Below are 15212 nucleotides of genomic sequence, written 5' to 3'. Positions count from 1 at the left end.
GGGCTTTGTATCTACAGGAAGCAGGGGAGGGTCTCTACAGTAAGCAGGGGTGGGGCTTAGCCTGTCTACAGGAAGTGGGGGTTGGACTTTACAGGAAGCAGGGGTGGGGCTTTGTCTACAGGAAGTGGGGGTTGGACTTTACAGGAAGCAGGGGTGGGGCTTAGTCTGTACAGGAAGTGGGGGTTGGACTTTGTATCTACAGGAAGCAGGGGAGGGTCTCTACAGTTAGCAGGGGTGGGGCTTAGCCTGTCTACAGGAAGTGGGGGTTGGACTTTACCGGAAGCAGGGGTGGGGCTTTGTCTACAGGAAGTGGGGGTTGGACTTTACAGGAAGCTGGGATGGGGCTTTGTATTTACAGGAAGCAGGGGAGGGTCTCTACAGTAAGCAGGGGTGGGGCTTAGTCTGTCTACAGGAAGTAGGGGTTGGACTTTACAGGAAGCAGGGGTGGGGCTTAGTCTGTCTACAGGAAGTGGGGGTTGGACTTTACAGGAAGCGGGGGGTGGAGCTTAGTCTCTACAGGAAGTGGCGGTTGGGCTGTCTACAGGAAGCGGGGGCTGCACTTTACAATAAGTGGGGGTGGAGCTTAATCTCTACAGGAAGTGGAGGTGGGGCTTAGTCTCTACAGGAAGTGGGGGTTGGACTGTACAGGAAGCAGGGGTGGGGCTTATTATTTGCTCTCTTGCCAAACTGAATAGAAGCAGACCAGAGTCAGCTTTCAGTTCAGGACAGGTAAACCATTGGACAATGACAGCCACGTTAAATGCTGAGAAGTTGCATAAACGTCCAGCACATATAGTGCTGGCAGAATGCTGCTGAAGTGGAGCATCCCATTAAAGAAGAGTCGGTGGCAGGTTATAGAGCAAAGGAATTGGGCGAGTTCCTGGCCATAGACTGATCAGTGACCCAAAAGCAGTTTTATTCTGCGAGGGATATGGATGATACTGGTACTGTGGTTTCCTAGTGTTAATGTTTTGGTAGGAAACTGATCACAAAGAGCCGAGATCGGAGCGGTTATCAGACTGTTAATCACTGCCCTCTGCATAATCGCGGCCCCCAACAAGAACCACAAGAGAAAGACGGCGGACCCTTCACTTCTGACCAGTGATTCACTTTTATTTTATTGGACCTTTTACTTACAAAAAGTCTTAAGCGGAGTCTTACAAAAAAATAATACATTTTTAAGCAACTTTTCATTTTACAGATTTAATAGAATTACAAAAAAAAAAATGCAAATTGTCAAATCCTCCTTCTACAAGACCCCGCCCCTGCTTAACATAAGGCAGCCTCACAAACCACAGAAAAATGCAATACAGAAACATAGTCCGACCCTGTGCGGAAAGGAAGGAGATCCCATCATTTATGAAGCTCACAGCTCCCCCTACAGGCACACAGTGACATCGCAGCTCCAAGAACGTGCTCCCCCTAGTGGTGGCTCCAGGAGGCCACAACGTTATTTCCACACTATGGTTTATCTGAAGGCAGCTCTGACCCGTATAATATTCTGCCAATGATAACAATTAGTTTATACTACTTTCTGTTATAAGATTTAAAAAAAAAAAAAAAAAAATTGTTATAAAAAAAATATTCGGGCAATGATCAGCACAGGTTATAAACTGTTCAAACATAATATTAAAAAAAAAAATATGATCCACACTACATCATCTGGCTACTGCCTGGAGCAGGGAAAGGAGATGCAGAAAACCCCCAAAATAAAATGCAGCAATTATAAGTACACCCTCTCCACTCCATTATAACATTGCATTGCAAGTGCCCTCTAGTGGTCAGTGTGAGAACTGGAGGAATTGCTAAAGTTTTTTTTTATGTTTCTACATGGTGGTTTTAAAGGTTTAACACTATTGCAAACATTGTAGCTTTATTCCAGATCTGAGACTTTTTTTTTTAACTTTCAGCTGATATTACCAGTATCCATCGTTATAGAGGCCGTCCAGGGCTTTGATACTGATAACCATCACATCAGATGGGTGGTGGTGGGGGGCAGGTATCGGACCTCTATTGATCAGCTGTTATCTGGACTCATGACTGCTGGAAATGCACAGTCCTGTTCACTGTCACCGTTATCGGTACTGCAGCTCATCGCCTGCTGGAGTGAATGTGCTCGGAGCTACAGTACCCAGGAACGACCACTAGACGGAGTATGGAGTCGTGCTGTTCTGCACAAGCTGATTGGTGGAAAAATCCAACTCTCCCATCCCCTCCAATCTGATACTAATGACCTACCGTAAGGATTGCTTCTCCATATCCGAGTCATGGACAAAGTTTGATTTTCAACTTTTTACATAAAACATAAGTTCTGCTTTTTTTTTTTTTTTTTTAGTCCTATTTTAAATTAATTTTGTTCCCAACAGCAAATGCAAAAAAGTCTCCATTAAAGGGGCTGTCTCTAAATTACAATTTACAAAGTTCTGATTGACTGCAAGATCCGGGGTGCCATAACCCTGTGTTTGGAGCACTGCCCTCTATTCCGCCCCATCTTCAGGTAGCGAGCGCTGCCCTCTATTCCGCCCCTTCTTCAGGTAGCGAGCGCTGCCCTCTATTCCGCCCCTTCTTCAGGTAGCGAGCGCTGCCCTCTATTCCGCCCCTTCTTCAGGTAGCGAGCGCTGATCTCTATTCCGCCCCTTCAGGTAGCGAGCGCTGCCCCCTTTTCCGCCCCTTCAGGTAGCGAGCGCTGCCCTCTATTCCACCTTTTCAGGTAGCGAGCGCTGCCCTCTATTCCGCCCCTTCTTCAGGTGGCGAGCGCTGCCCTCTATTCCGCCCCTTCTTCAGGTGACGAGCGCTGCCCTCTATTGCGCCCCTTCTTCAGGTGGCGAGCGCTGCCCTCTATTCCGCCCCTTCTTCAGGTGGCGAGCGCTGCCCTCTATTCCGCCCCTTCTTCAGGTGGCGAGCGCTGCCCTCTATTCCGCCCCTTCTTCAGGTAGCGAGCGCTGCCCTCTATTCCGCCCCTTTTTCAGGTAGCGAGCGCTGCCCTCTATTCCGCCCCTTCTTCAGGTAGCGAGCGCTGCCCTCTATTCCGCCCCTTCTTCAGGTAGCGAGCGCTGCCCTCTATTCCACCTTTTCAGGTAGCGAGCGCTGCCCTCTATTCCGCCCCTTCTTCAGGAAGCGAGCGCTGCACTCTATTCTACCTTTTCAGGTAGCGAGCACTGCACTCTGCCCATAGATGATGAATGGGACCCTCAGTTCTCATGAGCCCCAGAAAAGGAAGCCCAATGCAATCGCACACTTATCTACAAGGAGGTGGGTGAGAAGCTGTAATCGTGGGACAACCCCTTTAAGGGCGGCACACTTATCTTCTCTTCTCGCAGGCCGTTCAGAGTTTATCATAAAGAAAGCAAGTTATTTAAATAAAAAGAACAGTAAATATGAGTCCTTGAGTGAGTTTGTGATTATGGAAAATTAATTTTAAAATTGAAGTTACGGCTCCCACCCAGCTTTTCCAGGACTCTAGGAAAGCGGGGTGTGCAACGGAAAATTAAATCATTGATGTATGTACAGGATAATGATCACGGACCCCCGTGCTTGATTACAGGAATGGAGATGGGTCATTGTCTCTTTACAGCAAGTGGGATATAGTTCCAGCACCCATAATGCTGGCAGAATGCTGACGAAGGGAAACCGCCAATAGAAAAAAAAATGCCAAGTTACAGAGTGTGAGAATGAAGATGGTTCCTGGAAATATTAGACAAGGACCTACATTTACTGAGGACAGAGAGGAAAATGCTTATTTCTAAACACTAAACCCCCCCTTGATCATCCCAGAAGTCCTTGGCGTGTTTGCGGGGGTTGCACTTGTGAACGACGGCTTTGAATTTGGTGGAGAAGCGGCGTCCGCAGTCGTTGCACTGGTGCGGCTTCACGCCGTGCACCACGCTGTAGTGTCTGACCGCGCTGGATTTGTGTTTGAACATCTGTCCACAAGCGATGCAGCGGAACGGCTTCTCCTCCAAGGCGATCTGGTTCAGGAACTGCAGGCGGGCGGGATCGGGGGGCTTCTCCTCGGTGGCGGGTTTTATGGGCGGGTACAGGTCATAGGGCCGACTGCTGCTGGAGCAGATGAACCTCTCGCTGATGCTCCAGATGTTCGGGTGCCAGCGATAATGGGGGGTGCCCACTGTGTCCGGGGACGACGTCTTGTTGGCGAGACTCTCGTACGTCCCGTCCTCCTTTATCTCCTCCGTCATCTCCACCTTGATCTCACTTTCATCCAATACAGGAGGCCGAGTGTAAGAGCCATCCACACCAGGGCGAAACGGCCCAGCTGGGGAGAAGACAAAGAAAGGCAGCCTTCAGAGCAGAAATCACCGCCACCGCCTGCTGTGTAACCTAGATATATGAAACTGACAAATACACTGCACCAGCAGAATAGTGAGTGCAGCTCTGGGGTCTAATACAGGATGTAACTCAGGATCAGAAATGTATGTACACAGTGACTGCACCAGCAGAATAGTGAGTGCAGCTCTGGGGTCTAATACAGGATGTAACTCAGGATCAGAAATGTATGTACACAGTGACTGCACCAGCAGAATAGTGAGTGCAGCTCTGGGGTATAATACAGGATGTAACTCAGGATCAGTAATGGAATGTATGTACACAGTGACTGCACCAGCAGAATAGTGAGTGCAGCTCTGGAGTATAATACAGGATGTAACTCAGGATCAGTAATGTAATGTATGTACACAGTGACTACACCAGCAGAATAGTGAGTGCAGCTCTGGGGTATAATACAGGATGTAACTCAGGATCAGTAATGTAATGTATGTACACAGTGACTGCACCAGCAGAATAGTGAGTGCAGCTCTGGGGTCTAATACAGGATGTAACTCAGGATCAGAAATGTATGTACACAGTGACTGCACCAGCAGAATAGTGAGTGCAGCTCTGGGGTCTAATACAGGATGTAACTCAGGATCAGAAATGTATGTACACAGTGACTGCACCAGCAGAATAGTGAGTGCAGCTCTGGGGTATAATACAGGATGTAACTCAGGATCAGTAATGGAATGTATGTACACAGTGACTGCACCAGCAGAATAGTGAGTGCAGCTCTGGAGTATAATACAGGATGTAACTCAGGATCAGTAATGTAATGTATGTACACAGTGACTACACCAGCAGAATAGTGAGTGCAGCTCTGGGGTATAATACAGGATGTAACTCAGGATCAGTAATGTAATGTATGTACACAGTGACTGCACCAGCAGAATAGTGAGTGCAGCTCTGGGGTATAATACAGGATGTAACTCAGGATCAGTAATGTAATGTGTGTACACAGTGACTGCACCAGCAGAATAGTGAGTGCAGCTCTGGAGTATAATACAGGATGTAACTCAGGATCAGAAATGTATGTACACAGTGACTGCACCAGCAGAATAGTGAGTGCAGCTCTGGAGTATAATACAGGATGTAACTCAGGATCAGTAATGTAATGTATGTACACAGTGACTGCACCAGCAGAATAGTGAGTGCAGCTCTGGGGTATAATACAGAATGTAACTCAGGATCAGTAATGTAATGTATGTACACAGTGACTGCACCAGCAGAATAGTGAGTGCAGCTCTGGAGTAGAATACAGGATGTAACTCAGGATCAGTAATGTAATGTATGTACACAGTGACTGCACCAGCAGAATAGTGAGTGCAGCTCTGGGGTATAATACAGGATATAACTCAGGATCAGTAACGTAATGTATGTACACAGTGACTGCACCAGCAGAATAGTGAGTGCAGCTCTGGAGTATAATACAGGAGGTAACTCAGGATCAGTAATGTAATGTATGTACACAGTGACTGCACCAGCAGAATAGTGAGTGCAGCTCTGGAGTAGAATACAGGATGTAACTCAGGATCAGTAATGTAATGTTTGTACACAGTGACTGCACCAGCAGAATAGTGAGTGCAGCTCTGGGGTAGAATACAGGATGTAATTCAGGATCAGTAATGTAATGTATGTACACAGTGACTGCACCAGCAGAATAGTAAGTGCAGCTCTGGAGTATAATACAGGATGTAATTCAGGATCAGTAATGTAATGTATGTACACAGTGACTGCACCAGCAGAATAGTGAGTGCAGCTCTGGGGTATAATACAGGATGTAACTCAGGATCAGTAATGTAATGTATGTACACAGTGACTGCACCAGCAAAATAGTGAGTGCAGCTCTGGGGTATAATACAGGAGGTAACTCAGGATCAGTAATGTAATGTATGTACACAGTGACTGCACCAGCAGAATAGTGAGTGCAGCTCTGGGGTATAATACAGGATGTAACTCAGGATCAGTAATGTAATGTATGTACACAGTGACTGCACCAGCAGAATAGTGAGTGCAGCTCTGGGGTATAATACAGGATATAACTCAGGATCAGTAATGCAATGTATGTACACAGTGACCACACCAGCAGAATAGTGAGTGCAGCTCTGGGGTATAATACAGGAGGTAACTCAGGATCAGCAATGTAATGTATGTACACAGTGACTGCACCAGCAGAATAGTGAGTGCAGCTCTGGGGTATAATACAGTATGTAACTCAGGATCAGTAATGTAATGTATGTACACAGTGACTGCACCAGCTGAATAGTGAGTGCAGCTCTGGGGTATAATACAGGAAGTAACACCGGATCAGTAATGTAATGTATGTACACAGTGACTGCACCAGCAGAATAGTGAGTGCAGCTCTGGAGTATAATACAGGATAGGTAATGTTGGGCTATTTGCTTGTTACTTACCTGCAGAGGTTCCCGGGGATTCACTATTCATCTCAGGTTTGCTTTTTTCCTTGTCTTCATCCTCATAGTCGTCGTCGTCATCCTCCTTCCCGCTCGTGGACTCGTACTCTATTTCTTCCACATTTAGGTCTGATAATTCTGAATAAACACCCAGCTTACAATACATATAGAAGACCCCATCATCCCTCCCACAACATTGTATTCAGGGTGCAGAGGAGGAGCGCGGCCCCCCGGCATCCACAGAGCTACAGGTGGGCTGTGCGCTATGTGCTGCGGTACCTGGAGAGCTGCTTTCCTGGACATCCTCTGTCACGCCCGAGTCCATGGAGTCCATCTTGTCACTGCCCGGTTCAGTCTCGGTTATGACGCTTTGGTATTGCTGCTTGTGTCCCTTCACGTAGTCCCACTCCTCCATAGAGAAGTAGACGGCTACGTCATCACACTTCACCGGCACCTGGAACAGAAGCCATGGTCTGAGGTGAAAGCTTTGCTGCTGTGTATCTGGCCAAAAATCAGTGTCAAAATCTGTGCGGAACATGCTGATTGTGCTGCTGATTGTGCTGCCAATTGTGCTGCTGATTGTGCTGCCAATTGTGCTGCTGATTCTACAACATTGCACAACACGGCAACGACCGATGAAATGGATGATGAAAACCGGCAGAAGGACATTTGTGTGCAGATTTTTCAGATACATGTGCATGAGGTTATGAAAACCCAGATTACTTATTCATCCTGAATGTGCGGGCGCAGCCTTCAGCACCTCGGGAGGGCGAAATCTGCAGCACAAAGTGACATGTGAATGAAGCCATTCTCCATAAGTCAGGGGGGACGGGCGACCTGTCACACGACGGATGGGGGGGGGGAGGTTGACATGTCACACGACGGATGGGGGGGGAGGAGGGGCGACATGTCACACGATGGAAGTGATGGGGGGGGGGAAACAGGGCGACCTGTCACACGACGGAAGTGATGGGGGGAAACAGGGCGACATGTCACACGACGGAAGTGATGGGGGGAAACAGGGCAACATGTCACACAACGGAAGTGATGGGGGGAAACAGGGCGACATGTCACACGACGGAAGTGATGGGGGGAAACAGGGCGACCTGTCACACGACGGAAGTGATGGGGGGAAACAGGGCGACCTGTCACACGACGGAAGTGATGGGGGGAAACAGGGCGACATGTCACACAACGGAAGTGATGTTGGGAAACAGGGCGACATGTCACACAACGGAAGTGATGGGGGGAAACAGGGCGACATGTCACACGACGGAAGTGATGGGGGGAAACGGCAGCATGTCTCATGATGCAAGTGATGGGGGGCAACAGGGCGATATGTCACACAACGGATGTGAAGGGGGGAAAGGGGGGAAACAGGGCAACATGTCACACAACGGAAGTGATGGGGGGAAACAGGGCGACATGTCACACAACGGAAGTGATGGGGGGGAAACAGGGCGACCTGTCACACGACGGAAGTGATGGGGGGAAACAGGGCGACATGTCACACGACGGAAGTGATGGGGGGAAACAGGGCGACATGTCACACAACGGAAGTGATGTTGGGAAACAGGGCGACATGTCACACAACGGAAGTGATGGGGGGAAACAGGGCGACATGTCACATGACGGAAGTGATGGGGGGAAACGGCAGCATGTCTCATGATGCAAGTGATGGGGGGCAACAGGGCGATATGTCACACAACGGATGTGAAGGGGGGAAAGGGGGGAAACAGGGCGACATGTCACACAACGGAAGTGATGGGGGGGAAACAGGGCGACCTGTCGCATGACAAACGGAGGTGGGGGTGACCTGTCCCTGTCACATGATAAATGGAGGGTAGGGGGTTAAGCTGTCATACAACGGACGGGGGACCTGTTGCAGGACGGTTGGAGGTGTGAGAGGGGCCACCTGTCACAAAATATATAAATATTTGTTCTTTTGGCATCTTTTTCCATCTTTTCCAATTCAGTTTTCAATTTTTTTCAAAAAAAAAGCCCTAAGTAAAACCTGAATCATACTATGTGGATTTAATGGGAATTTAGTTGGGAAAGACTACCAACATGTATCCTATTTTTCTCTTCTGTGCATGCCCCCTTTGTTTGTATAATATTTATATGATGCATTTGATAAATACAGTAAGGATAATATGTCAAGCCCCTTTATTTATCTCCATAGGTGGCTTCTTTGTTTCCTTTGGCGAATACACAGTCATGAGACTAGCCTGGTGATTTCCTTTAAAAGATGGTCCATTCTCTGGACTTACACATATGCTAGCTCATATATAGGCGATAATTTACTTGTATATCAGGAAGACAGGGGTATCACAATCTGTCGTTAAGTACAAGAATATATCGCCAGCCACGTCACACGCATGCGCAACATATGCGCTCCACAAGTGCTACTGAGTACTTCAGACATAGAAGGTGGATCGCGCGCGGCGTACAGCTGACTTCGGCGTTCCGCCTACCTATTACATCACACGCAGGCGCACTATGTGCGCTTCTCTTATGCGCGGTCCAGTGTAGGGAGGTGTGTCATGCGCGGTCACAAGCTGACTGTGGGCGTCTGACGCACTTCCGGTCTTCGGACTATTTGTATAAGACACAGGCGGGGAACAGGTAACGCAGCTATTCTCACCTATTGTTTACACTCCCCTGATGAAGCCGAGATAGGATGAAACGCGTCGGGAGACGCTATAGAGGCTCATCATCCACCCCCTACTTCTGAAAGCACGTGTAACCTTGCAGCGACATGGTACAGCTTCTTCGGGAATTGGGTGAGATCTAACCTTATCACCGCTTGTTATTGGAAGCAAACACAGATGTTTATTACCCCTGTCTGGTGCTATTTGAGTATGTATAGGGGGTGTTTTGTCTTTCAACGCAGGTGAAGGTATCACCCAAAAGGCCCCCAAGAATGTTATTCAGGGCCCAGAATGTTTTAGTTCAAAAATATAAATTTTTATTGATCCATAAGAAACAACTTTATAAAAAAACATATAAAATATGACAATTTGTACATGTACCTCCAATCCAAAAGAACAACAATTGACATGTGCTTAATAATAATACCTGACATGCATATTTCTCTTTGGTTGAATACCTTATTTCAAGTCAATTTTTATATGACAATGCTATGCAGGCTCTAAGTTACTATTACTGCAAGGTGGCTGCCTTAAAAATCACTAAAGTGCCAATGTGCTTATTTATATGCCAGAATTTGGCGGCCAAAATCCACTATGGAAGTGCTAATATATATAAAGGTAAAGTAAATCGACTGTTTTTTTGGCTCAACTTCACTGGAAGGTCCCTTAGTGGTCACCTTAATAGTCCTGCACATACTCAGTTAGAATGTTACGATGGTAAGTATAAAGTGTAAAAGCATATTCACCTTGCTGAAGCACACGCAATGGAAAACCCCTACGCGCGTTTCGATAGTATCTTCATAAATAAGTCATCCTTATTTATTGACTTGAAATAAGGTATTCAACCAAAGAGAAATATGCATGTCAGGTATTATTATTAAGCACATGTCAATTGTTGTTCTTTTGGATTGGAGGTACATGTACAAATTGTCATATTTTATATGTTTTTTTATAAAGTTGTTTCTTATGGATCAATAAAAATTTATATTTTTGAACTAAAACATTCTGGGCCCTGAATAACATTCTTGGGGGCCTTTTGGGTGATATCAGATTTTTGAATGTGTTCCAGCAATAATTATATGGACTAATATGTATAAATGCAGGTGAAGGTATGTGGCTATTTGCACTATCGCATTAGGTTTCCCTGATTAATGTGTGCAATTTATGGGTAATTAGCCCGCTATTATATGGTAACCTGGGCATGCTATTTGCCACTCTGAGCCGCATATATATTTTTGCTTAGCTTTGCTGCTATTTAGCATACTGATGTACATTTGTGTGCTTGATGTCATTTCCGTTGCAATGTCTACTAAGTGCATGGTAAGATGATAAGTGTATTCTCTTACACATAGCTGTAATTATAGACATTCTATGGGTTACAACTTTGCCTATATCTAACAGCATATTGTGTTATAAATATATATATACACTTCTTATATACCCCTTTTTTGATCCTGGTTTGGGGTTAGGTCCCAGCGATATTTTTTTCACACGCTGGTACAGCTCTATACAGCACTTGTGAACATTTTTTATACGTATACATGTGTAATTACGGTCTGACATTGTGCCTTGTGTGGTGATTCTCTCGTGGCCTGTATCTTTGTGCAATCCAGGCACGGTACCGGTCATGTACTATTGGGTTTAGAATCACATTCTCGCACGTATTGGGATAGGCTCCCACAGGAGCATATTATTCCATTGTCATCAGTATTTTTATTCCCTCCCTTTTCTGTGTCTTGTGGTGTCACGTTCGTGATTTTTTTTCACTTAGGTGTTTTTAAATGGGCACTTTATATGTTGTCTTTTTTTTGGAGATAATAAAAGTTAAGTTTTAGGTCCATTGCTATTCTACATACTCTTTTTTGTGGATTATATCCTGCTTTGTTATATTTATACCTGTCACAAAACAAACAGGGGGTGGGGGGACAGGGACATGGGCGACTTGTCACACAACAAACGGGGGAAAGGAGTAATGGGGTGACCTGTCACATGACAGGCATCCGGGAGGTGACCCGTTGCACGACAGATGGGTGGTCCGGACGAGCGGGCACGTGACGGACAGGCAGTCTGGGTTATATGTAATATAGCGGGTGCTCACCGTCCCAGACTGCGGGTGGATGCAGCAGTGAGGCGACCTCTTCTTCACGAGGACATATTTCTACAACACAGAAGAAGCAGAGAGTTCGGGTACGTCAGGAGTGATGGTGGCAGAATAAAGCAGGAAATATCATTACACACTGATCAGCCATAACATTGAAACCACGGAGCAGATAACCAGCTGCCGGCGGCGTCCGTCAGGGGAGATAAGGAGCCGGACGCCACCGGTCTCGTCTACAAATTGATGTGTTGAAAGCAGAAAAAAAAAAGAAAGCAATTGTGACGGGACACATCACCTCGTGAAGGCGGCGGGCTCAGATCAATGCCAGCGAGGCGGGTGAGGTGCGGGGTTTACGACAGGTGAGAACTAGACCAAGGAGCGATGGAAGATGGCATCTGATCAGTCTCGTTTTCTTCCCCATGATGTAGACGGCAGGGTGCGTCCATCACTTATTTGGGGGAAGAGACGGCACCAGAGATGGGGCAACATTCTACGGGAGGCATCTTGTGGATGTGACGCCCACCTATCACTGTACAGACCCAGCGGGATCCATAATGGCCGCGCATCGTCCAGCAAATAGTGGGAAAGATCAAGGAGACGACTTGTCTCCAAATTTGTCCGATACCGATCCGATTGATCATTTGTGGGATATGATGGATCCCTGGGGGCCGCACCGTAGAACAACCAGGACTTGTAGGATCTGCTGTAATGTCCTGGGGCCGGAGATCAGACCAGGCAATATGGCTGCTCAGTGTATACAGTATATACCTCACCTCTCCTGTCAGCAGGTAGATGATCTCCAGCGCGTGATTGAGGATCTTCTCAGATATCTTCTCCTTGGAGACGGTCATATTCGCCAGGTGCTCCAGCATCGCTGTGTAGGACTGCGGAGGAGACATTACACGTGAGGCTGTGTATATCCCGTGTACATACGTCGCCCGGACCGGGAGGATCACGCTCCCGGCTCATAGTGAAATCACTGGTGGAGTCGTCACTCAGACTCCCATAAAGTGCACGGCGTCCAGCACAGTCACAGACAGGAGCCCGTGCACTGCGAAGACTCAGCCAGACGGACGGTCACCGTCAGATGAGGGACAACAGTCCAGAACACGTGGCTGCGACCGGTAACAAACCCTCAGCTGTGAGCAGCGTCCGCTCAGCGCCTCCGGATGTGCAGACACTTCACTCACTGACAGCAGACAGCGCCGGAAAAGAACTTTTTCTTCTAAAAGCTTTATTTTGATTTGCATTGTTGGGAATATCCGATTGTCACAGACGCACGCAACCGTCAGTGGCGACAATGACAATTATTCATGCAGAATAGAGGGATGTGCACGGTGTGAAGCGTGCACACCGTCAGGATGTTTCCTCAGGATTTGTAGCAAAACCAGGAGTGGGTGATAAATGCAGAAGTGGTGACTATTATACTTCTCTACTTGTTCCACTCCTGGTTCTGACTACAAATACTGATGTAAAATACTGACCAAATACTGATACCATGACCCCCCACCTGCAGGGCACACACACCTCACCTGCAGGACACACACCTCACCCCTCACCTGCAGGACACACACCCCTCACCTGCAGGACACACACCCCTCACCTGCAGGACACACACCTCACCCCTCACCTGCAGGACACACACCTCACCCCTCACCTGCAGGACACACACCTCACCCCTCACCTGCAGGACACACACCTCACCCCTCACCTGCAGGACACACACACCCCTCACCTGCAGGACACACACACACACACACACACCCCTCACCTGCAGGGCACGCGCACACCCCTCACCTGCAGAGCACCCACACACACCCCCCTCACCTGCAGGGCACACACCCCCCTCACCTGCAGGGCACACACACCCCTCGCCTGCAGGACACACACCTCACCTGCAGGGCACGCGCACACACCTCACCTCACCTGTAGGGCGCACACACACACCCCCCTCACCTGCAGGGCACACACCCCCCTCACCTGCAGGGCACACACACCCCTCACCTGCAGAGCACCCACACACACCCCCCTCACCTGCAGGGCACACACCCCCCTCACCTGCAGGGCACACACACCCCTCGCCTGCAGGACACACACCTCACCTGCAGGGCACGCGCACACACCTCACCTCACCTGCAGGGCGCACACACACACACCCCTCACCTGCAGGGCGCACACACACCCCTCACCTGCAGGGCACACACACACCCCTCACCTGAAGGGCACACACACACACACACACCCCTCACCTGCAGGGCACACACACACCCCTCACCTGAAGGGCACACACACACACACACACCCCTCACCTGCAGGGCACACACACACACACACACACCCCTCACCTGCAGGGCGCACACACACCCCTCACCTGAAGGACACACACACACACACACACCCCTCACCTGCAGGGCACACACACACCCCTCACCTGAAGGGCACACACACACACACACACACCCCTCACCTGCAGGGCACACACACACACACACACACCCCTCACCTGCAGGGCACACACACACACCCCTCACCTGCAGGGCACACACACACCCCTCACCTGCAGGGCACACACACACACACACACACCCCTCACCTGCAGGGCACACACACACACCCCCCTCACCTGCAGGGCACGCACACACACACACACACACACACCACCCTCACCTGCAGGGCGCACACACACACACACCCTCACCTATAGGGCACACACACACATACACCTCACCTGCAGGGCACACACACACACCCCCCCCCTCACCTGCAGGGCACACACACACACACCCCTCACCTGCAGGGCACGCACACACCTCACCTGCAGGGCACACACACACACACACCCCTCACCTGCAGGGCACACACACACACACCCCTCACCTGCAGGGCACGCACACACCTCACCTGCAGGGCACACACACACACACCCCTCACCTGCAGGGCACACACACACACACACCCCCCTCACCTGCAGGGCACGCACACACCTCACCTGCAGGGCACACACACACACACACCCCTCACCTGCAGGGCACACACACACACCCTCACCTATAGGGCACACACACACACACACACATACACCTCACCTGCAGGGCACACACACACACACCCCCCCTCACCTGCAGGGCACACACACCCCTCAACTGCAGGGCACACACACACACACCCCTCACCTGCAGGGCACGCACACACCTCACCTGCAGGGCGCACACACACACACCCCTCACCTGCAGGGCGCGCACACACCTCACCTGCAGGGCACATCCCCCCCACCTTAAGGGCACACACACACACCCCTCACCTGAAGGGCACACACACACACGCACAGCCTCACCTATAGGGCGCACACACACATACACCTCTCCTGCAAGACAGACACCGCACAATATGGCCACTGAGTCCCGGCAGCCAATCAGCGATCAGCTTACATCTCCTGCATACAATCTCCAGCATGAACGCAAGTGCCTGATTGGCTGCCGCCGAGCAAAAACAATTTTGCAACAACGAAGAGCTGGAACTGGTTGTTTCGATGTGTAAGGAGGCATACTGTGACTAGTAGTTCACCTCGCTCTCTGCACGATGAGTCTTGTGCACGCAACATAAGAGGTATCACTCCCTCACTGACAACACATAAAGACTGTCCTTACCTTCCTTGGAAACAGCCTCGGATATGATTGGCTACTTCCGTGTCACGTGTACTACCCGGCAGCAATGGTCGTCGGG

At 49.2% G+C, this 15212-nt stretch overlaps 1 protein-coding gene across 1 annotated transcript; it reads right to left on the bottom strand.

The window, feature by feature from the left end:
• Positions 1 to 1094: 1094 nt before the first annotated feature.
• LOC138661605 (oocyte zinc finger protein XlCOF7.1-like) lies at positions 1095 to 15163 on the bottom strand. The gene is made up of 6 exons (XM_069746424.1): positions 15137 to 15163; positions 12263 to 12373; positions 11490 to 11549; positions 7020 to 7194; positions 6741 to 6878; positions 1095 to 4273 (listed from the first exon to the last, which is right to left on the bottom strand). Exons 2-6 carry the CDS (start codon positions 12359 to 12361, stop codon positions 3750 to 3752), a joined length of 996 nt encoding a protein of 331 aa, XP_069602525.1. The 5' UTR covers positions 12362 to 12373; positions 15137 to 15163; the 3' UTR covers positions 1095 to 3749.
• Between the last annotated feature and the right edge of the window lie 49 nt (positions 15164 to 15212).

This window comes from Ranitomeya imitator, chromosome 2 (genome assembly GCF_032444005.1).
Source record: "Ranitomeya imitator isolate aRanImi1 chromosome 2, aRanImi1.pri, whole genome shotgun sequence".
Taxonomy (NCBI): domain Eukaryota; kingdom Metazoa; phylum Chordata; class Amphibia; order Anura; family Dendrobatidae; genus Ranitomeya; species Ranitomeya imitator.
Note: the sequence above shows the minus strand (reverse complement) of the source record. Positions and strands in the feature narration are given on the sequence as shown.

Bases quoted from the DNA above. Each gene is read 5' to 3' on its own strand.
- LOC138661605 (XM_069746424.1), bottom strand. From the start codon at position 12,361: ATGCTGGAGCACCTGGCGAATATGACCGTCTCCAAGGAGAAGATATCT. The intron at 7,195-11,489 runs GTGAGCACCCGC...CTTCTGTTCCAG, and splicing joins TCCACCCGCAGTCTGGGACG to GTGCCGGTGAAGTGTGATGA. The intron at 6,879-7,019 runs GTACCGCAGCAC...GTGTTTATTCAG, and splicing joins CCAGGAAAGCAGCTCTCCAG to AATTATCAGACCTAAATGTG.